This window comes from Osmia lignaria, chromosome 3 (genome assembly GCF_051020975.1).
Source record: "Osmia lignaria lignaria isolate PbOS001 chromosome 3, iyOsmLign1, whole genome shotgun sequence".
Classification (NCBI taxonomy): Eukaryota; Metazoa; Arthropoda; class Insecta; order Hymenoptera; family Megachilidae; genus Osmia; species Osmia lignaria.
The window spans coordinates 8,020,310-8,044,373 of NC_135034.1; the positions used below are offsets into that span (position 1 = coordinate 8,020,310).

Consider the following 24,064-nt stretch of genomic DNA (forward strand, 5'->3'; position numbering starts at 1 on the left):
CAACTCGACGAAATAAATATAATTTCACCTGTAACGAAATCCTGCGATAACTTATGTCAAAAATCGATCAGTATTACCATTCCATCGAGAAGAATTACAAAATGTGTTAACAGGCTTTTCCTGAATTTGCCAATCGAGAGAATCTTCGCATTGTCCTCTTTACACGGAGCGTCTGCACTTTTCACCTGCGAATACTTCAGCAACCCGCAAAGGCGTGCGTGCTCGTCAATGCCCGTTCATACCCATTCACCGAATTCCTCGGCTCAACGGGCCGTATCCTGAATACGCAATGACGCGTACCTTCAGCCGACTGGATAGAAGCGGGATTCGCCATAGCCGTGTCTCTTCCGATCCGCAGGCTGCAAAAAAAAAGAAGAAGAGAAAAAACGTTAGGGGATAAGCATCCAGCATCGGTAGATTCATTACGATATAGCCCGGCGTGTAATTTACAGGGTCGTTAACGAGCGGTTGCCGAGCTTTCGATGTCACGAGTCGCGGTGCTTCCTTATTCTTTCTCTCTTCCGTTCGATCAACAATGAAAGCGACGATGGAGGAAGCGCGAAGACGACAGGAAAAGATGAAGCCGACGTCTGCAAGAGAAACTACCCACGCCCTTTTATCTCGCTAGCACTTTGTATTAAGCCGCTGTCGCAGGCAACTGGTATGCGCGCCGGCTTCACCAAAGTCCACCTTCCCTTCCTGTCGATTCCTCTTTTTCTTCCTCTCATCCTTCCTCTCCCTCTGTTAACCACTCTCCCCCCTGAAGAACCTCTGAACCACGTTCCTAGCGTACATCATTCCTCCTCCACGCGACTCTTATCAATAGGCACGGGATTAACTTCGATACATCGATGAATTTGAGTCAATTTTTACATCGCCGACTTTGAATACTGATCGTGGGAGCTGATACTTGCGAATACTTTCTAAAAATAGTACCCGTGCTGATCTGCATACCGCGTTGTAATCATCAGAACTGGTCGGTCAAAGTGCGAAGGTATGCGATTGGCTCGCTTCCAGGTGTGGCTATGTGTCCAGCTGTCACTGGTCGACGATTTCAATGGAATAACCTGTGATGGAATAACTGAGACCTTAACGTTCATAGAAACAAAGGCATAAAATAGCTTGTTACACTTATGTTCCGATCATTCTAGGTCAAACTGTTGATATACTGATCTGATTGTCCGATTGAAATTGATTAACAAACCAAGATAGTCGGGGTGGAATAAAAATAGTTAACAGAAGGATTTTTGTTTTCAGGAAACGGAAGAAGAGCGCCGACATGTCGGCCTTGAGCACCGGGCTCTGTCGACCCGGGATTATATTCTGTCTGGCTGTTCTACTGACATCGCAATCCAATTCTGGTGAGTTTTACGAGCGAATCCGGCGAGAAACTTCTTAGATAGAGGAAGTCGTTTCGCTCTGAGAGACTTTTATCTACTCCTTTCGTCTTGCTTCAACGCCTCCTCGTACATGCTCGACGAGAGGTACGCGTCGAAACGAAACTCATTTGGCAGTGAACAGGTGTACGTGAGATAGCATGAAAAGAAAGCCTCAACGAGGAAGAATGACTCTTACGTACAAGCCTTTTATTCTTTCGTACGTACGCGGATAGAAAAAGAAACAGTGGATACACACGATTATTACTTCGATAAACAAATATACAACCATAAAAAGGGTATTGAATTGATGAACAAGAGATTTGAAGAGAGACTCGATTACAGCAATAAACGTCCTCGAGAATAGCTTCTTATTGTATAAAATATAATACGATCAGTTTGAAGGATAAAGTTTCGTAGCTTTTAGAATCTCAAATACCAAATGTTAAAAATTTTCTTAGTAAAAGTAGAACTTTGAAAAAGAATCAAATCTCGTTTATGCTATCGGTAACCTAAATTGCTTGCAGAGGGTTAAACCTGGGATGACTGCCTAATTTTAATTTAATTCGATATTTCATTAGAGCAAACTATAATTTGAGGATTAAAATCGATAGGAATTTTCATTAGAAACTACCCGAAAAAATTGATCACGACTAATACAATAAGAAGGCGAAGATCCTAGCAGACTAATTTCGCCCGAGGTCGAAACCCACGCACACCTATACAGAATTAATTGTTTGACGATGATGATCGGCTACGTCGAATCTTTCCAAAGTCCTTTTTTTTTTTCAAACGATCACTATGACTAACACGAGCGGGCAGCGTTTGAATGAGCGAGCCAGGGCTCCATCAGGACATCGAACCTCTCTTTGTCCTTTACTTCCCTACGAGTAGAATCGTCTTACCTCATAATGCTCACCTCTGGCATCGGCCACGTCGAGGCCCAAGGTGCTTTCCCATGGACCTGGCGCACCATATTCGTTCCTCGATGCTTCTCGGGTCGTCTTCACCATCACGAGCCAAGTTCTCTTCGAGGTATCGCATAAGCCTCTTCCGTTTACGTCCAGCCGGTTTTGAATTACGTTAAGGGACTATCCATCCCTTGACTGCTGCGTTCTTCACGATCGATCGAAATCATCCGAGATCGATTAGTCATCCTCCTCGTGTTACGATCGAAATTCTAAAGACCGGTCGAACACTTTCACCCATTGCGTCAGATGAATACGGAGTTCAAGTTCATGGAAACTTTGATCATTGATAAAAGATTATTCGTATCGAATTCTAATTACTCGAAAAAGAATAGGGGATGACGCTTGATCCGGAATTGATACCAAGTTAATGTCCATCTCCATCGACTTCCCCTATTGGTAAACGTCGCTACATCCTTCTGTGTTCCTGGTACATGAAGAGAAAAAGAAAAAATGAAAAAATTGCGGCAAATATTAACGTTCGTAATTGCTTCCTGTATCTTAGTCATCCCCCTTCCTGATCTATCAATGCCAGCTCACGATCGATCCTGTTTCTCCACTTTGTACGTACAGAGGGCGAGGATCATTCTCGGAACAGCGTGCTACCTCGAACAGAGCGACGTGCAAAAACGACGTTGCATCGTCAATGAGAACTCATTGGAGATGCGTCGTTTTTTGCCATTCCCCCCCCGATCCCCGCGACGACAATTGGCCGCATCGACGGCTGCTTCGACGAACAGCAGGTGTGGACAAATGGACGTGGGGAACGATTGAATTCTTCCACTACTCGCGCAGAACCCAGCCTCACCGAGTCTTCCTTTTTTCAACTAGATCACTGGGTGATCTTGTCCCTCGCTCGAGCACCTTGCACGTTTTTATCGCAGCTTCCCTTTCAAGCGAACGGACATCGAGATCGACGCGATCTAGCCACCATCTGCCAGCATTTCTTCCAGAGGATCGGCTCGTTTGACGGACGTTTGCTTTCGAGAAAATAATCGTTATTCCCGAGGCATCGAAGTAATCGAGCCGCAAAAACCTGCTAGTTTCGTTCACCGTTCCAACGATTTTCAAATTATTCTCGATTATCTGATTTAATTCTAAAAATGATGATTTGAAAAAAGACGAGGGAAAGAAATTTTGAAATCTTCACGGAAGCACGAAGAGGAAAAAAAGAATGCGTGTCGTTGGTACACACAGCTGCACGAATAGCGGTTCCTATACTTGCCTGCATCCACGTGATGCTGTGAATTCTGGTCAAACCTGTAAGCCCTGAAGAGACGGCTTCGTCGGGATGTCACTGACCGCGTACTTCACCGTTGCCCACTTACGGTCCATGTCGTCGCACCTGACCCTCCGGCCGTTCCATATTTATGCTTTAATGCCGGCCGAAGTGTCGTTATCTTCGAGTATCGTTCAACTGTCCTTCCTTGTTACCCGTTTCGATACCGCTTCAACACGCTTCCTGTAAAACATTATCGAGTAAGCTGACGTCTCGAGAACTCGGTCCTTGGAATTTCCATTACGCGCAACTTTGGTACCATGTTGCAAAATCGATACCGTTAAATTCCTCGGTGAGATTAATCGAGCTCACCTACGTCAAGCTAGAATTTATTAGAAGATTAAGAAAAGCTTTGAAATTGAATACTGTGCAATTTTAACGGCGTAAGATTAAAAAATCGTTAAATTTCAAAATTTAAATAAAGATCGTTCCTTTAATTAAACGAACTCGTTAATTTAGAATTTAGACCGTACACTTCATTCGACGAGTTTTAATTAAAAGCAAGGTAATTTCAAGCCTCATTTTCTTCGTACATTTACCAGGCAAACAGCAGTCGGATATCAAACACGGTTGGACAAACACATTCTAGTTTATTTGCTTTTACCTCTGTTGTTTGAGCATAGCCGTGTATCGTAGCTCGTTAGAGGAGTAATTAATTTCCGTTACGACCAGCAGGAGTAAGCTCGCGTCTTTTGACCCTGACGCGCGTCGAATGCTGTTCCGAGGATCACGGTGTCGCGTTGCGTCGCGTCGGTCCGCCGCCACGCCAGACACCGAATTCGGCCGGGCACTTAAAATTCGGGACGTGTAAAGGAGCGGTAAAGTAAACGTAGCGGTGAACTCCCATTAACAAAGGTACACGAACAGCGTGCTTTGTACAAACACTCCTGCATAATTAGTTGGTTTTCCTAACGCCTTGTTTCTTTCGTACCTAAAACCATTACGTAACCGTGGCCGAAGATTCGTCGAGTGCACTCGAGGCGAACGGTGACTTCGTCGACGAACACAGGCCATTGATCCGAATTCAACCATTCACCTGGTTATTTTCTTTACAAGCTGACCTTGAAACAACTACGCTCGAGGATTTTCACCTTTCCCTACCTTCGTTCCGACGAGCCTCGTTTGCTCTTCTCTGCTCTATTTACGAACCCTTATCGCTTCCTCTCGTTTACGATCATCGTCGCACACGTTTTACGACGGAAGCCAGCATCTACAGCTGGGTATAAACGATAAACCGACGATGCCCCGAGGATGATGGTCTGGTGATGCAGTAGAATGCAGAAGAGAGGCCCGTTGTAACTGGTACATACTTCGTAAGAGGACCTGCTCGTTCCCGCGTTCCCTCTGCTCTTTTCCTACTTTCATCCTTCTCCCCGCCTTTCTTCGTTACCTTACCACCGAGGTGACGAGGTCAGCGGCGGTCATTCGACGAAGGGGTATAACGGAACGCGTGGGTGCAACTTGGTCGTGACACGTATTAAATGATCGTATTAATTCCTTCGAGGCATCGCGAAAGCCTGGAATGCCGAGGCCTCCTTTCCTCCTACGGTATTCGCTTATTGGGGAAAAATCAGTTACGCTTATTCTCCTGCTACCGAAGGAAGGTCAATTTTCTATCCAAGTTTATGATACAGGATGTACGTTGAGCATCTGTGATCATTAATAATTTCATGAAAGGGCTGGAACGTTTTGTAAGATCGAATTAGAATCAAAAAGAAACTGTAGGTGTCTGTTGCTTCAGAATTAATTCACCGTTCGTTAACTACGAAGGTGGTTTCGAAATTCCTAACCTTGAGGATGACGAACAGGATGGATAGACTCGAAGTAGTTAACGCTTCCTAGTCTCTTTTTTGCAAAATTATCAAACGTACGTACAGTTTACAAATGCGATACATCATCTAATTACAGCGTAACAAATTATAGCTGACGTCAGAAGCTGGCCACAAGCCACCTGTCTTCAACTTTTCATCTTATCGCGAGTAAGCGGCAATGAACTCGATTGAAAATAGCGGATAATTTATGATTGTCCTCGAAATAGTCTCGTCGCAGTGAACGAGTACATACTCGCATATTACGGCAGAACCGGTCGGCCAACTTCTCTCCACGCAACACGCTCGATAGCTACCAATGACATTGACATTGACTGTCGCAGCGAGTACCAGTGTCGATACTTTCCGATTCATCACGGGAATTTTTATTTCCCTCATTAACCCTTCAACAACGGAGTCCGAGTGAATCGAAACTCAAATTTAAAAAACATGTACGATGATTAGAATTAGGGCTCTCTCCATGGTCCGCCGTCAGACGGTTGTTAATAAATTGGCCTTCAGTGAAATAATTTGTAAATATATAACCCTGATGATATAAAGATCTAAAATAAGATTGAATACTTAATACTTAATGACCAATCGATGACATGTAACATCTAAATTAATTACTAGGATTTACAGACTCTAGTAGAGATAACGTCACATTATAAAAACACATTATGTTAAAATATGAAAAGACTACGAGACGTCAATGACTGTGAATGTGTTAACAAACGATGAATGGACTTCTCTACAAATAAGTCAAACTGGTACGTCGGGTTTGCGTAACAGACTACCATACAGGAAACGAGCTGAAGATCCTCTAAATAGTTACAACATCGTTCGAAATGAATTAAATATCATCAGTGAACTCGTATATTACCCGTGTTGTTCGAATTCTAAAATCGAATTATCATTTGCGGCAAACGTATTAACGGAGCACTTCGTTTGACACAACGAGGTTCGGAATGATTTCATCTTGTTTTTCACGGTTGCCACGAAGGATTCCATGGTGGTTGCGGTGGAGGTTAACCACGACCTTGGTAGACACGTAGTGCAGAATTTCGTGCACGCGATACGCGTTGCAGAGCAGAGAAACCAGCTGCTCATCGGAGCGTGTGCGGTTGATGGTAATGAACTTTCGCGAGGCAAGGCCGTCGGGGATGATTTCATAACCCGCGCGCAATGCCTTTGCACTCGCTCGACTCAATCTCTCCTCTTCCCTCCGACTGGTATCTGAATTATTTCTCCTTTTCTCTCAAGTAGCTGTCGCGTGGAGTACATTCGGTACGGAGAAGGAGGATCGGTAATTGAAAAGCAACCGAGGTAAAGAGCGAGCAAGAGTCGGATAATCGGAGAACATTGACTTACATAATGACTCGTTGCCAGTCTTCGAGATGAATAAGATCTGACCTCGATTACCGCTCGTGCGAATACATGAATTTTTACCCGTTCCTCGAGGCGAGATCGCGATTATTGTTGAACACGATAAGCCTGCAAAGGCCGGTCGTTTGTCCTTGGTTAATTACGAGAACGACGGAGTTCCGTGATTAAACCACCTGTTCGCTACGAAATCACCGGAACTTTCCTCCCTCGATAAAAGCGCGCAACTGAAACGTACGGGACACATTGTTCTTAGAGATTCTTTGTCGCATCGATAACAATCCCGTTAATTGATCGTTCATCGATTGTCTTTGGATCCACGAGGAGATAATGAACTATTCCCCTTCAACGATTCGTAGACGGGTAAAACAGTGATTCCTCGCACCTGTAGCGTTCTGCTGGAAATCTAGTTGTCGTAAATTTCTCGGGACTCCTTATCCCCTCGTTGAACGAATACAAAGCGAAGGTAATCCGCGATTGTAATCACGCGTGATACGCTGACACCTGGATGAAGCGTCGTTGGTCAGGGGACGGTTAGCGAAGCTAGCCGAACAGCGGCAATAATTTAGCACAGGCACCGTGGAAGACAAGAATCGTCTCGGTGGAGCAATGTACACACGTACGTGATGGGCCCCGTGTAACGTGGAGGCACGCGGCTGGGAGCCGTTCGTGGGACTCGCGAGAGAGACGCGATGGCCCTTCCATTCACGGACCTCGGTGTGCCTTCCCAGTACAATTCAATTCGCTGGAAACCGCCTGCACGCTCCGCGCCGTGGAATGCTGATTCTCGAATATGCCTTGGCTCGCCTGCGACACGCACGCATGGAAACGAATGTCCGTGCTGGACGGGAGCACCTTGCGGAAACGCACGCGCCGCGCATTTCAACCTCGCGCCTTCGAGTCGCGGATCGACTTCCGATCGAGCTGACTACTCGGTTCCCACCGTTTTCCCACCTCTACCACGAACGCGTGCTTCTCAACACTTCCTATTCTTAGCCGGCTCGGTTCTCGTCATCGATTTCCCTCGTCAATGCATTTATAATTAACCCCTGATTATTTTACTAAATTCCCAAGTGTATTAAATTCAAATCAGAGATCTTCTATCTCGTTCCTTTTCAAAATAAGTAAGGATGCTCGAAAGTTTTCGAGAGTAAAGAAAAAAAACGCGACTCGAGGAAGTCGACTTAGCATAAAACCCAGAAAAACGTTCGTAACCCATCTTCGCATGTAATAAATCTGCCAGCTCGGTACATTCAATGAAAGGGTTATAGTGGACATTCGCAAACCTTTGCCTCGCATTGCACGTATCCGCGTACGGCTACGTTTTGTGCATTTCAAGGAGTTCCTGGACGGTTTTTCAAAGGAGAAAAAAAAAAAAAAAAGAGTACCGCCGGTAAGACTTTCGAAAAGAGGACACAATGTATCGTTTGGGAATTCGTACAGCCCTTCGTGGATTCCATAAATTCACGGTTACCGGGATTGTCGTTCGTATTCTTCTGGCATCCTCGAGAGGCGCTCCGTACGCGATAACGAAAACGCGTGTCGAGGAGAAAGAGCAGAGAAGAGCCTATCGGGGTAAGAACGAAGGGTGGCGCGTCGTTTTTCACGAACAATCGAACGCTCGAGTCAGACGCGGCGCGCATGGCGGCACTTGAATTGCCGAAAGAAATTGCGAAAACACCGGGCGTAAGATGAGACTCCGAGGGATCCGTACGGATTGCAATGCGCGAAAGAGTTCACGGATACGCGTTACTGCCTCGGATGTGTCAACGAAACGGCCGAAAGAAAAGCGACGAGAGAAACAGAAAGGGAGAGCGAGCGCACAGAGTTCTGTGTATTCCATGTGCACTCGCCATACAATTCGTTCGGCTAGGGGCCTAGGGTGTTAACGAGAATTCGCCCACGCACGTTCGCGCCATATGACGCTTTGACTCACTTCGTTGTTAAGCCTCGGTTCACCCTCCGGACAAACGCATCCCGCCGGTAATTACTATGATAAACTGCACGCACCGGAGACACGACTCGTCTCCCTGCGAATTTCATGGGAAATGGAGTCTACCAAGATTATTTGCCGTCGCATTCTGCGGCGTTCCACGGTCTGACTCCTAATCCTAGATTACCTAATAACGTACATCTAATTTCAACCTGGCAAATTGAAAAATGATAAATTTTCCAAATAAAAATGAGAAAAGCACGAGACGAAGTTAACGGAATGGTTATCGTTTCTGTTACAGCGCCCGTATACGACGAGTATACCACACAAGTAGCAGAATACGATGGAGGTACGTACAGTGTAGTGACTTTTATTACCCCTAATCAATGTACGAGCACGGGACACCGACGTGACGTTAATTGTATCGCAGCCAAACAGACGATGGCACGTGCCGTTTCAACGATTCTTACACGACGTCGCTTTCAATCGATCCTTTCGATGAATATTAAGAGTGTCCGACATTATTCGATCCTCGTGTCGCGTGTACACCGTTTTGCGAACGCTTCTCCTCCTTAGATTGCACCGCGTCGCACCGAATCGTAAATCGAAAGTAAATCTTAAATTTACCAGTCCTTAGGTTAGATAAGTGATACATCTTAATTATGAATATCTAATTATTTGATACCTTGTGCAACAGCCACAGCCGGATGCTATTACAATTACCAGCACTACAACGAGGGTGACCGAATAATCACGAACGAGCCATGTCTGAACTGCACCTGTCACAACCGGATGCTGATGTGCTATCTGAGAGTCTGCCCGTTCACGAAGGCGATCGGCCAGGACTGTACCGTTGAGAAACGTCCGGATCAATGCTGTCCCGTGATTACCTGTCCGGAAGTACCGGTGCAGTTACTCACCTCGACCACTAACGCACCGGCGATGCCCGGTTCCACTGCCCTCGGCTTCCACGATAACTATGGCTGCAACGTTAACGAGAGATTCTTCGCGGACGGTGCCCAATTGCCCGTCGATCCACAGAATCCTTGCGAGTTGTGCTATTGCATCAGGAACAGGACCACTTGCGTGATGCAGGAGTGCACACTCCGCGTGGCTGGATGCAGGCCAGTCTATCAACCCGGCGTATGTTGTCCGGTCAAATACAATTGCGGTGAGTTGATCTGAAACATTATTCAATAATGTTATTTAATGAAAGTATTTGGGTTAATCGATTGAAAATCTTCAACAGAATACGACGAGGAACTTTCAACGACGGTTGAACCGACGCCTGGCCTGATAATGACAACCACGATGGCTCCTGGAGCGACGCCGCAGTGCTATCACGAAGGAAAGATTTACGAGGACGGTGATTTGATTTACTCGACGCAACCTTGTCAACATTGCTACTGTTTCCGCGGTGACATCGCGTGCGCGGTCCAAGACTGCGGAACGCCCATGAAGACCCACGGAAAGAACTGCACCGCTGTGCCGCCGCCCGAAGGGGAATGTTGCCCGACGACCTACGAGTGTGGTAAGAACAACATAATTATGTTATACAGGTAATGAAATTTCTTTTACGCGTGTCGCTACATAACCTGAATTATTGCACAGAAGATGACGGACATGGTGGTGTCGTGATGCTACCAAAAGAAGAGGAAGTGTCTACCGAGGAGCACATCCTGGAGACCACAGCATCGACCGTAATGGAAGCCGAGAAGGAGGCCGCGGAACCTGAAACGACCGAAGAATCCTTCCCAGGTTCTGACAACGTTATTCCCGAGGATCACAAAGCAGCAAGCAGCACCCAGGAACCTGCCGAAGCTTCATCCGCTGCCACTGAAGAACCTAAGAAGGAGGAACTTCCAACAGAAGAAAGCGCTACTCCAGAGTCTACAACGGCGCAGCAAGAAGTTTCGAAAGAATACACGACCGAGAGCGTTGTTTCTCCTACGGAACCGGCAGTCAAGCTGACGGAACCATCTCAGGAAGCTGAAACTGAAGCAACCGAGGCACCAGCCGTTGAAGAAAAGGGTGAAGAAGTGACTAAAATAGCGGAAGAAGAAGCTACTCGAGCAGCCACTGAACCGTCGATCGCTCCGGAAGTACCGGAGTCGTCTTCACCGAAATCAGAGGTTCAACCTGAGGAAGCAACTACGATGAAGGAAGAGAAGGAACCTAAACCGATTACCGAAGAAGCGATGCCGGAAGAGGGACAAACCGAGGTCACGCCAGAGAAAGAAGAACAGCCTGAACTGCCAAGTACCGAGAAACCGGAAGAAGAAACGAAGGTAACCGAAGAAGGTGTACCTAGTTTGGAGCACGAACCAAGCGCGACTGAAGCTACCTTGACCAAAGAAGAGCAACCAACTGAAAGAGCTGAGAAATCTACAGAAGCGCCAGAGCTTCCGAGCGAGGAAAAAGAGACGTCGCCAGTTGCTGAAGCTGAAGTAACTACGGCTAAGGGTTTGGTCGAAGAACAAACGACTGAAGCGGCTAAAGAAGCGGAAACGCCTTCGCTCGTTTCAGAACCGGAACAGAAGGTAACGACGGTAGCTTCAGTTGAAGAAGAAACAGAAAAGGCTGCGACACCTGAGGAAGTATCTTCTGAGAAACCTGCTCAGGAAATTCCAAGCACTGAACAAGCTCCGGTTGAAGAGAAAGGAAAAGAGAAACCATTAGAAGTTAGCCCAGAAGAGCAACAACCAACGGAAGCTGGTGTTCTTCCCGAAGAACAAGGAACTACCGAGGCTGCGGTTGAACGGAAACCAGAAATGCCGGAACACAAAGCTCCTGAAGAAATGCCTGCATTGGCTCCCAAGAAAGAGGACTCGCTTATTCCTGAAGAAGAACTCATGCCCGCTATGACAGAGAAGCCTCCCGTTGAAGAGGAAGAACTCCCTGAGATTCCGGAGCAAGGACCTCCTGGTATTCCTGTGACCGAGCGTGTGCACGAGAGCAAAGCTGAGGACCAGGAAGCGGTCACTGAAGTTCACGTGACCCAAGGTTACGTCGACATGAAACCACCAGAATTCCATGTGCCAGGAAGTCTTGTTACTGAAGCACCTGAGAAAGCACCAACGACATACCTTCCTCCAGTAGCGGAAACAACAGCAGCTCCAAAGCAACAAGAGACAACGCCTAGCGAAGAAGAAGGAATTGATGTAAGGATACCAGAAGAGCCTTCCGCTACTGAAGCCTCGGTGCCTGAAGAACAAGAAAAAACAGAGGGTGCTCCAGCGATGACCGAAGCTCCTCAGGTTCCAGGTGAACAGAAAGAAACGACGGAAGTTGCTCCTCAAGGTACCGAAATTACTCCTGGTGAAGAGATCTCAACATCGACGCAACAGGCTCCACAGGAACAAACTGAACAAACGGAGAAACCAGGTGTACCGGAAGAAAGTACTGAAGTTTCATCGTCCGAAGTTCCACCGTCGAAGGAAATTGCAGAAGAGTTGCCAACGAAAGGACTCACCATTCAAGAATCTGGAGAAACCTCTTCCGAGGAAGTCAGTGATTTCAGCGAAGAAGTAACTCCTACTAAAGGTAAACCAGCTGAGGAAGAACCCGAGAAACATGCATCTGAAGCACCTGCACCGGAACATCCAACGGAGCAGCCAGCTGTTGAAGAACAGACGGTAGAAACTGAGAAAGCAGTTACCGAAGGCGCTGTCCCCTCGACGGAAATTCCACGTGTTGAAGAAGCATCCACGGAAGTCAGTGAAGTTCCAGAAGAGAAACCTGTAACAGAAAAGGAACCGGTTAGCGAAGAAGAGAAAGAAATTACAGCTGGTCCAGAAGAAAAGCCTGCTACTGAAGCAGCCGAAGAACAGGTGACTGAGAAACCAAGTGTGGAAGAAACTCCAGTCACAGCTAAGGTACCTGAAGCTGAGGAAGCAAGTACAGCACAAGTTCCAGTAGCTGAAGAAGGTGAAGTAAGCGAGAAGCCTGTTGTGGAAGAAGTTCCAAAAGAGGCAACTACACCGGAAGCTGAAACTTCTGCAGCACCTGAGGAACCAACTGAAGGTGAGAGACCAACAGAACGCACAACGGTTGAGGTTTATCCAACAGTGACTGTAGAAGAAGAGCAGAAGACAGAGAAACCAGAATCCACGGAACGACCCGCTGTTGAACAGACTGAAGGTCCAGTGACCAAAGAATCATCCACTGAAGCAGCACCGGAAGAACAAAAGACGGAAGAGCCTACAGGTGTGAAGGAGGAAGCTCCAACCGAAGGACCAATGGCTGAAGTACCATCGACTGAGGAAACAATTACCAAAGCAGAAAAGGAAGAAACTGAAGTTCCGGTTAAGGAACATACACCAACTCCTGGTCCCATTTCTGAACGTAAAGAGGACGAAGGAATAACGGAGAAGCAGCCTGAAGAACGACCAGAGGGAATGGAAGGCGTTCAGAGGCCATCTCTTGAAGAAGAGAAGCCTACTGAAAAGCCAATGGAAGAGGAAGGAACATCTGCAATGCCTGCTTCTGAAGAGCATGTAACTGAAGAGCCTATTGAAGAAGGAAAGCCTGAAGAGAAAGAACCAAGTGAAGGACCTGCTGAAGAAGAAAAGGAAACTGAAAGTCCTGTTGAAGAGCAGAAACCTGCAGAGGAAGGACAGTCAACTGAGGCACCAGCTGAAGAAGAGAAACCTGTAGAGGAAGGAAAGTCAACCGAGGCACCAGCTGAAGAAGAGAAACCTGTAGAGGAAGGAAAGTCAACCGAGGCACCAGCTGAAGAAGAGAAACCTGTAGAGGAAGGAAAGTCAACCGAGGCACCAGCTGAAGAAGAAAAACCTGTAGAGGAAGGAAAGTCAACCGAGGCACCACCTGAAGAAGAAAAACCTGTAGAGGAAGGAAAGTCAACCGAGGCACCAGCTGAAGAAGAGAAACCTGTAGAGGAAGGAAAGACAACCGAGGCACCAGCTGAAGAAGAGAAACCTGTAGAAGAAGGAAAGTCAACCGAGGCACCAGCTGAAGAAGAGAAACCTGTAGAGGAAGGAAAATCAACCGAGGCACCAGCTGAAGAAGAGAAACCTGTAGAGGAAGGAAAGTCAACCGAGGCACCAGCTGAAGAAGAGAAACCTGCAGAGGAAGGAAAATCAACCGAGGCACCAGCTGAAGAAGAGAAGCCAGTGGAAAAAGAGAAACCAACTGAGGAAGAACCTATTGAGAAAGAAAAACCTGTAAAAGAGGAGAAACCAACTGAAGCTCCTGCAATAGAAGAAAAGCCCAGTGGAGAAGAGAGGCCAACTGAGGGTCCTACTGAAGAAGAAAAACCAAGTGAGAAACCCATGGAAGAAGGAAAACCTACTGAAGAACCTGCTGAGGAGGAAAAACCTACTGAAGGAGTTGTTGAGGAACAAAAACCAGCTGAAAAGGCTATGGAGGAAGGAAAACCTACTGAAGAAGAAAAACCAATTGAAGCAACTGTTGCAGAGGAAAAGCCTAAGGAAGAAAAACCCACTGAAGAAGAGAAGCCTGTGGAAGAAGTAACTGGAAAACCTGCAGAGGAAGAGAAGCCAACCGAAGAAGGAGTTCCTGAAGAGGAAGAACAAACTCAGGTACCTGCTGAAGGAGAGAAACCTTCAGCGGAAGAGAAACCAACTGAAAGGCCAAGCGAGGAACAAACACCGACAGAAGGACTTGCTGAAGAACAGAAGCCAACTGAAAAATCTGTGGAAGAAGAGAAACCAAGTGAAGCGACACCTCCTCAGGAAATTGTACCAGTATCTGTAGAAGTTCCAACAGAAGGTCCAGTGACTGAAGAGAAACCATCCGAAGGTCCAGTGGCTGAAGAGAAACCAACCGAAGGTGCTGAGGAGAAACCAACCGAAGGTGCTGAAGAGAAACCATCCGAAGGTGCTGAAGCTGTACCCACAGAAACTCCCAGTGCAGGAGAAGCTACTAGTACACCCGTTCCTAAGGAACAACCTGAATTGCCAACAGAAGTTCCAAAAGAGGTACCCGAAGTTTCAACGATCGGTGCTGAAGAAGGAGTCTCGCCAACGGAAGAAGCTCAAACGGAGGGTGGTGTGCCACAAGAAAAATCGACCGAAGCTCCTGCAATCCCTGAAGAACCCACAACAGTGCCTAAATTAGTTCCAGAACAACCTGCCGAAGAAGAGAAGGTACCCGAAGAAGTTACTGAAAAACCAGAACTCCCAGCTGAAGTATCATCGACACCAACAGTTCCAAGCGAAGAAACCACTGAACAAGAAGTTAAACTGCCCGAAGTAGGTGTCAGCTCTGAAGCACCTGAAGTATCATCCGCTCAGCCTGAAGTCTCCGAAACCACAGCACTTCCTCAAGAAACAAGATTACCGGAAGAAGAACAGAAAGTCTCGCCTCCTGAAGAGGTAGCAACGAAAGTGACCGTACCGACTGAGGAAGCTACGCAAACTCCTCAGGAAAAGGAAACAGAAGCTCCATCTGTAGAGGAGAAGATAGCCGAACCATCGACTGAGAAACCGACCAAGGAGGAAGGTCAACCAGAAACTACGCCACATGCGGAGATACCGAAGGTAACGACCGAACAAGTTGTCGAACAGACAACCACAGCTGAAGTTGAACAGGAAACGACGTCAGAGTATCCGGTTCACGTACCAGCAGCGATTCCAGGAGAAGGCAACTGTCTGGTCGAAGGACAATCTTACAGCAATAATTCTGCTGTGCCTCCTGCTAATGCCTGTCAACTCCGTTGTCAGTGCGTCAGCAGCATCATTCAATGCGACCTTGTTAAGTGTCCACCGCCACCTTCTCATCTGTCCAACTGCATGCCCGTGTACGCGGGCAAAGACGCCTGCTGCCCTATGTACAGCTGCGACTCGACGCCTACGGCGGGTCTGGAATCTGGCAATCATATGATCGAACCAGAAGAAAAGGAGCAGAAGACTGTGTCACCTTCGGTCAGCGAACCTACAACGGAACCTGCCGAAGGCGTTAAGGAACCATCGACGAGCCCAGCACCTGAAGCGCCCACACCCAGCGAAGAAACTGTTGCGCCTAGTTTGACCGAGGAGCCGCAAACGACGCCTAAATCCGCCGAGCCTGAACACGTACAAACCACTCCCGTCGGAGAAACTGCCAAAGAAGCTGAAGAGCACACCACGCTTAGTCCAGTGTCTCCGGGGCAGGTAGAGTCTTCTAGTCAAATTCCTGCAGAGGAGACGAAAGAACCTTCGGAAGTGCCAAGTACACCGGAGAAGGCTGAAGAAGAGCAGGTAACGAAGATTCCATCTACCGAACGACCAGTCGAAGCTCCTGAAGAACAGCCATCGAGTCCAGCTGCTGGTGAAGAACAGACGATCGTAACAACGGAAGCCGGTGAGAAAGAACAAACTACCTCTGAAATTGAAAAGGAACTTGAAGCTTCTACCATGAAACCAACGAGCGAACAGCCGTCCGAAGGACAGAAACCTGAAGAAGAGCAGCAACAAGCAACAGTTTCCCCTGTGGTTCCGGAAGAAGGTGTTACCAAGGCAGCCGAAGTTCCAAGTTCATCCATGGCACCAGAACTTACTTCAGAAGGCCAACCACCGTCGGTTACCGAAGGTCAGAAACCATTGGAAGAAGGAAGTACCGTAGAATCAGTTACTCAGCCTGAAGAAGAGAAAGAAAAGGAACCAACGCCGATTGAAGAAGAACCACCTGTTCAACCTGAACAGCCGACAACAGAGGGTGGACTATCGACTGCTGGTCAACCAAGTGAAGCGGAAACTGAAAGACCATCCTCTCCTGCTGAAGTAGAAACATCTACTCCAGAGCAAAAGGTCACAGAAGGTGAAGAACAGGAAGTCACCCCTGTAGAACAAGAAACTGTTAAACCTTCGTCTGCAGAAGGTGAAATTCCCACTGAACCAACGGTAAAAGAAGCCTCTACGTTAGCTCCAGTGTCTCTTTCTGAAGAAGTAACTGTTCCGGAAGTAACTAAGGAAGAACCAACTGGTACCGAAGGAGCCACAGAAGAAACTGTGACAGAAACCAGCAAAGAAGCGGAAACAACCAAGAAACCACTTCCTGAGGAAGAACAAGGCGTGATAACTGAAACTGAGCAACCCCCGGTACCTACGGTCGAAGCTGAAGAACAAACCAAAGAAACTCCTGCACCCGAGGGCATGGTTAAGGCGACCACGGAAGCTGCTGAAGACCACACCGAGCTTCCTGAAGAACCTGAAAAATTACCCGAGATACCAAGTTCTAGCGAAGCTGCTGAGGCTGGTACTGAACAACCATCGGTGTCCATCGAACCTGAAGTAACACCAGAAAAGGAAGGAGTTACAGAAGAGCAGCAAGTTACTGAAAAGGTACATGAAGAAGGTGCACAACCCGCTGTGTCTGAAGAGAAGCAACCAGAAGTTACTCCATCTGCGGAGGAACAAACTCCCGAAGCAGTTTCACCTGCTGAAGAAGCAACACCGTCTGTAGTTTCTGAAGGAGTTACTGAAGGAGTACCTGAAATAACCACTCCGAAAGCAGTGTCTGAATCTACATTACCTGAAGAACAAACTGAACCTGCAGTGGAGAAGCAAACGGTACCTGTTGAAACGACCGAAGAAGCAGTCACGGAAGGAGTTAAGGAAGTAGAACCTACAGAACCAGAACAGCCTGTACGACCGGAAGAGCAACCGACGACTGAAAAAGTACCAAGTGCTCCAGTCGAAGGTGAAGTACCTGCAACTACAACATCACCTAAACTCCAAGTTCCGGAACATGCGACGGAGAAAGAGGAAGAGGTCACAGAAGCCCTCGATGTCAGGACAGGAACGGAACCGTCAACTGAACAGGAAACTGCTGCGCCAGTAGTTGTTGAAACTCCCGAAGAACCGAAACCTGAAGAGGGAACTCAAAAACCAAGCGTAGAAGAGGGTACGTCTGTAGAACCGACCAAGATGCCATTATCTGAAGCCGAAGAACATCTTAGTTCAACCGCTTCACCAACGGTACTCGGCTCCACGCCAGTTCCTGACTTCGTTTTCCCCGAAGATGGAATCGAGGAACATAAACCCGTAACAGAAGGTGTACCTGAAGAGAAAGCAACAACGGTGCCAAGCGAGATGAGTCCAATTCCCGAGGAACAACCATCTGTTACCGAGAAGGAACCAGAAGAACCTGTACCAGAAGTAACGCAACAGACAGAAGCACCTTCAATGGAAGAGGAAACAGGAAAACCACCAGCAGAAGAAGAAAAGGGAGAACCTGAAGCTCAAACAACCCCGGCAGTGGAGACTGAAAAGACGACTGAACCTGCTGTTAAGATACCTGTCGAAGCTGCTTCAACTGAAACGCCAGAGAAAGCAGTTCCTAGTGAAGCACCAGAGCAAGAACTTCCTGGAGTGTCCGAGAAGGTGCCGGAAGAAGGTACCGAGGTACCCGTGAAAGCCACCGAAGTTCCTGAAGAGATCGCTCCTAGCACAGAGGCTCCAGAGAAAGAACTTCCTGAAGTATCAGAGAAACTTCCTGAAGTAACCTCTGAAGCACCTGAACAAGGCTACTCGACTGAGGCTCCCGAGAGAATAACACCTGCTGAAGAGGTACCAGAGAAAGAGATTCCAACTGTAGCACCAGAGAAGGCAGTTACCACCGAAGCACCGGAGAAAGAAATTCCAACTGTAGCACCAGAAAAGGCAGTTACCACCGAAGCACCAGAGAAAGAAATTCCAAGCGAAACTCCTGAAGAGATTGTACCTACTGAAGCACCAGAGAAGGTCCTTCCAGAGGAAGAAGGTACTGAAGTACCAGTGAAGACCCTCCCTGAAGAGGCACAATCTACCGAAGAAGCAGAGAAAGAAAAGCCTATGGAGGAACCTGAAAAGATTCCAGAAGAGGAGAAACCAACAGAAGCTGAACAACAGACGGCACAACCTGTAGAAGAAAAGACTCCACAAACTACAGAGGGTGTTCTAATCAAAGAACAAACACCAAGCGCAACTGAATCTCCTCAGGTTGAAGAAAAGTCGACTGTACTTCCAATTACTGAAGAACAGCCAGTACCATCGCCTAGCACACCGGCTCCAGAACTTGAAGCGACCTCTCCTCGCGAAGAACAAGCTGTCACGGTAGAATCCACGGAAGCGCCGGTTGTTCCCGAAGAACAGGAAGTCTCGACGAAGGAACCTGAACCGAGCCAACCGTCGGAAGAACCGCAGCCTGCTGTTCCTCCGGAAGTTCAGCCAACTGAAGCTCCGATCGAATCATCGACCGAACAGGAAGTAGAGAAACAGCCAGAAACTGAAAGAACTCCGGAAGCAGAGCAAACGGTTCAACCATCGACGGAACTGCCCGAGGAGAAGAGTACCGTGGAACCAACGATACCTGAAGAGCCCAAAGAGGAAGGTATTTCGATGAAACCTGGAGAAGGTCCACAGCCTACCGAACCGTCTGTCGAAGAACACGTCACGAAAGCTCATCCTCTTCCAACGGAACCCAGTCTCGTGGAACCCACGGACGAAGGACAAGAACCAGAAGTAGAAGGTCATCCAGGTCACGGAGCTACGTCACCAGAAACTGTTCCGACAACCGAGAAAGAAGAATTGCCCGAAGGTCAGCTCACGATTGGGGATGAAGAACACGTTCAACCGGTTAATCAGACCGAGGTTGCCGAAACACCTGAACATCCTAGCGAAAGTACGAGTACCTCAGCTCCGCAGGTACCCGAATATCCAGAGCAACCGGTGCCTGGTGAGGAAACTCCACCCTTCCCAGGGCAAGAGGAAGAATACCCCGACGAAGACGATCAAGCGATCTACGGACCGGGCACTTGCCGATACGGTGGCAAGGTCTACGTATCGGCTCAACAGATACCTAGAGACGATCCTTGCGACTTCTGCTTTTGCTTCAGAAGCGACATTATCTGTCTACAACAAAGCTGTCCGCCACCGATCTCAGGATGTCACGAGGAGCCCATCAGCGGTTTCTGTTGCCCGAGATACGAGTGTCCTGTCTCGATGGCCACGTCGATGAACGTCACCACGACAACGACCACCACCACGACCACGTTGCCGCCTCACTTCCACGCCCACGCGTACAAGGGAGCCGCGAAACGAAGCGGCTGTCAAATTCGCGGACAAGCGTACCGCGTTGGAGAAGTCATTAGGTCCGCGTCGGGACCTTGTCTTCAATGCACGTAAGTTATCGGAATAATTAATCCTTAGAATACTTATTGAACAGATTATACACACGTTGAGGGTTAATCTTTTTCTTATGGGAGGTGGGGAAATACATGATGGGACCTGGTTAGGGCCGAAAATTCCTAGCCCTAGATGACCGAAGTTAATTAAGAGTGTAGATATCGAAAGAAGAGGAATGATTGCAATAAATAATTTGAAATTTCAGTTGCGGAGGGGACGGTAACATGAAGTGTGATCCACGAGTGTGCAGCCCGGAACCAATGCTGAGGCAAATGATCGCGGCAGCCACGGCCAGAAGAAGGAGATGAGCCAGCCAATTCGATCCCAGGGATCCGACGAACAAATTTACACGCGAGACGGAGTCTAATGCAGGATCAGTGTTGTATAAAAGTGAATTAAAAAATATTCTAAACTATGTCGCGGAACACAGACTGTAATGTGCTTCGGCGATCACGAACTGAGTGGCCAAAACGTAAACGTTTTATATTATAATATTATATTATATTATGTTATATATATGAAAAAAAAAATGCGAAAAAGATAGAGGTAGGAAATAGAAGGTGAGATCGTTGAGAACGTGAAATGGAATGGACTCAAAAAAATGGGATTTAGCCTTGTAAGGAAGGGCTCGTTTTCCGGTGCCAAACGTGATAGAGAAGGAAAGTAAGCGACGAAAGTGATTAGTTCCACGTCTCACGCCATTTTTTTACGAATAAATGAAACGATGGTTATGGAAGATGAAGCAGAAGAAGAAAAGCGTTAAAAAAAAAAAAAGATATATAAGTTGATGAACGTATGAGACTTATGACTGTGCCTTCGTCAGTGTCGACAACATCGGCACTACTTTCGTTCCGTGGCAGCCAAAACGGGGCCGATTTGAGCCACGATCATCGTCGTTGGGGTTTTGTTCTCAGGGAATCGTCATTAGGACTAAATATGGTGATGGGATACAAAACGATAAATGACGCGTTCCGTCGACGCGGCCAAAAAAGACAAAAAAAAAAAATAAGAATCATATTAAAATAACATCTTCGGTATACGTGGAACGATTTCTTGTACAGTGACATTGTAACGGCAAAAACGATCGTGCGAAGGACAACCGCGAAAGGATTTCGTCAAGAAGAAAGAAGAATTATCCGCCAAGAGTATCGACGGTTTCCCTCGTACGATTGAATCGACGAAGAAATGAAACGCTATCGAACTTGTTGCTCTTGTAATATCACTGTAAAAACTCGAACAACGATGATCAACGGCAATCTGCTGCACGATCGCGACAGATCTAGATCGTTTTTCTGGCTGGCACGTGTCAACGTGCGCCAACGATCAATCCACGTTTCCTCACGTTTGCCGACGTGCTCGAGTACGATCCAGATAACAAGTTTATTATTGCAAATTCATGACAAATCATTCCGTTTAATGTATACACTCGATTTCCTGTTGATTTTTAACATTACAAAGAAACGTGCGCGAAAGTGACGTTATCGCGAACAATCCGGTGCAATTAAAGAAATATGCAGGACTCCCTCCATGGTCCGCCGTTCGAGGAGATTCCCGCCAACCGTTTAATCATAATTGTAACGTGCTACTTTCATTGCGACATTAAACCTGTTAACGAAGATCGTATTTAAACACACGTACTGATGCGTACGTGGTACATTTATACGTATAAAAATGAAAGAAAGACAAGACGAAAGGTACGCGTATCTCAAAGCTCAAACAGCGGCTCGCGCGGAGGACCGATTACGAGTTTGCTTCTCCGGCGAGCTGGCATCATTATACATACATAAATACATGCATACATACATGTGTATACATACACGTACGTATATACGTGTATGTACGTATATATAGATAAATATAAATATATACATTTATACAATTCTTTATACACACTGTACCCTCCTAAATAATATTACTTAACAATGTTCTATACATTTGTACGAAAGTATAACTATCTATGATGATGATGATCGTTCTTCGTTCTCTAGTCTCAAAGTGTCGCATGATCAATTTAAATCCATAAAATGAACAATGTGCTTCCATTTCCCTTTTCGCGATTATCTCTACATACAAGCAAGTCAATTAATTTGATACTTTTTGCTGAGCCATACAACACGTTCTGCGATAAGATACTGAAAGATAGCGAAAAGTGTTGATCGTCAGACGCAGAGGGATGGGAAGCGAAATATGGAAAAACGTAGCCACGCTTTGATACTTCGGAACTTGGGGCTGTTTAGATGTAATAGAGAGTAAAGAAAAAGAAAAAAAAATACGCTATTAATTTGGTCGCACAAATACTGCGCATACTGTCTGTATTTATACTCGGATGAGGACGACGACGAGTAGAACTTCTCTGTCTTCCTTGCATCAGCTCGTAAATTCTTTTTGTACGCGTTCGTTTTAATTTAGTTCGTCATTGCGAATGGTAGCTCGCGCGAAACTCGCGATCGCGACAGTGATTTTTGCTCGTAAACACAAAAAGGAAATAAAAAGGAAATAACTATGATATAAGAGACAGGATCTCTGTCGATCGAATGGATAAAGTAGTGCTTCCATGGCAACTCGATCGTGATACAAGTGGCCATATTATTAACCGTCACTGTCTCAGAAATAAATGTCTCTTTTTTTCTTTAAGTTGCGAAACGATCTTGTCCCTCGTCTTATGAGAATTTTCTTTCATGTATACGACGCGCCTCGATGCGCCAACGAACTAGAAGAATCTCGAAAAATTACTATGAAATATAGAAACTGTCCTGTATAATTCTACTCTATATTTTTTATTCCCACGTGAGAGTGACAACTTCCAAAATATTCCTTTAGATACACCTGGCTAAACAGCCACTGTTTGTATGCTTCACACGGTCGGGTAGCCACCTTATATTTAAAAAAAAAAAAAGAAAAAAGATAAATCATCGAAGTTTAAATACATTTAACAAGACAAACATTTATAATCAACTCCTATCTGAAAAATAAAACAAATAAGAGGTAGAACTTTTTAATATACGCCAAATTATTTTTGTGATCAAACGATTTCCATTTTGCGTCGAGAGCCAATCACTCGATCGTAATTTCGGTACTTACATGCACAATCGAATCGGTTGTTCTCCAAGCTAACGATTCTAGTAATTAATAATCGAGCCTAGTATTTATCTTAAATATCCATTTCACGCTCATAGCGATAGAGCGTACCGAGAGTAACGGTACGTTTATATGGTAATACATGTAACTGTAACGTAAGGACACATTAATTATGGTGAATACATAGGATGCATGTAATTATTAACGAGACGGCGTTGAGTTCGGTGTTGGCAAAAATTCAGTCTACGCGATTTTTCAACGAATGTATCGCGTTTGACTCCCATTGATTTTTTACCAATGCGACGAACTACGCGACCTTATACATATTATATATATAGATATATATACATAAACGCATGATATTTATGCACAGAATGACCAATTTTCGTCTGGTGCCAATTAGTCTTCGAGCGACTGCTCGCGCGATGCAGCAGCGTCCTTCGACTTAGAAATTAATTAAACGGAAGCTGAGGGTGGATTAAAATTGATCATGCTGTGAATAGCAAGAAAAATCTGACGCTCAGTACAGGAATATACTAAACACACGCTCGTGATGGATTTCTAATTTTGTTTCTTTTTTTTCTTTTTTTTTTTTTTGTCTCAATGTTGATCACGACAACCACAGTGACAATTACTTCCCTTGTTCTCAGCATAATCCGTTATCGTTTGCCGCGTTTAATAACATATGTGATACATAAAGAAGCGAGCGATCCGAGAATGTCTCGGTAGTCCCGACTGTACGGAAGTAGGCTAGTTTTGACAGTACGTGCTAGTATAAAGTGTCCTTTTATATGAATAAACGATTTTGTATGTCAAATCTCGATGTCTACTTTATGATCCCTTCGTTTCCATAAAAAGAATCATTCGATAATTGGTTGTACTTAATATTGATTTGAAGCTTTCTCAAAGTTATAGTTCCTGAAAAACATATAACAGAGATTAAATAGAAAAAAAGCATAAATTTCGCAGCCAATTAGCTCGTATTATTTGCTGCATAATTAATAAATGTACCACAGAAATAATGATACAGATATTAATTAGTCATCAAATAATAATGATTGCCCAGGTCTCACCACGGGGAGGTTGCTGCGGTTGGAGACCCGCCCTACCTCA

At 46.1% G+C, this 24,064-nt stretch overlaps 1 protein-coding gene across 3 annotated transcripts in view; it reads left to right on the forward strand.

Moving 5' to 3' along the window:
• LOC117605394 (uncharacterized) overlaps positions 1 to 20,885 on the forward strand; it is a 41,582-nt gene extending 20,697 nt beyond the window's left edge. The window contains exons 2-8 of one of the 3 annotated variants that reach the window (XM_076693190.1): positions 1,258 to 1,361; positions 9,049 to 9,096; positions 9,445 to 9,918; positions 9,997 to 10,278; positions 10,359 to 14,498; positions 14,529 to 19,869; positions 20,079 to 20,885. In XM_076693190.1, the coding sequence (XP_076549305.1) occupies positions 1,280 to 1,361; positions 9,049 to 9,096; positions 9,445 to 9,918; positions 9,997 to 10,278; positions 10,359 to 14,498; positions 14,529 to 19,869; positions 20,079 to 20,181 (10,470 nt within the window). In that variant the 5' untranslated portion in view covers positions 1,258 to 1,279 and the 3' untranslated portion in view covers positions 20,182 to 20,885. Of the gene's footprint in view, positions 1 to 1,257; positions 1,362 to 9,048; positions 9,097 to 9,444; positions 9,919 to 9,996; positions 10,279 to 10,358; positions 19,870 to 20,078 lie in introns of all 3 variants that reach the window. The other 2 variants (XM_034326673.2, XM_034326674.2) reach the window with 2 other exon arrangements.
• The last annotated feature ends 3,179 nt before the right edge of the window (positions 20,886 to 24,064 follow it).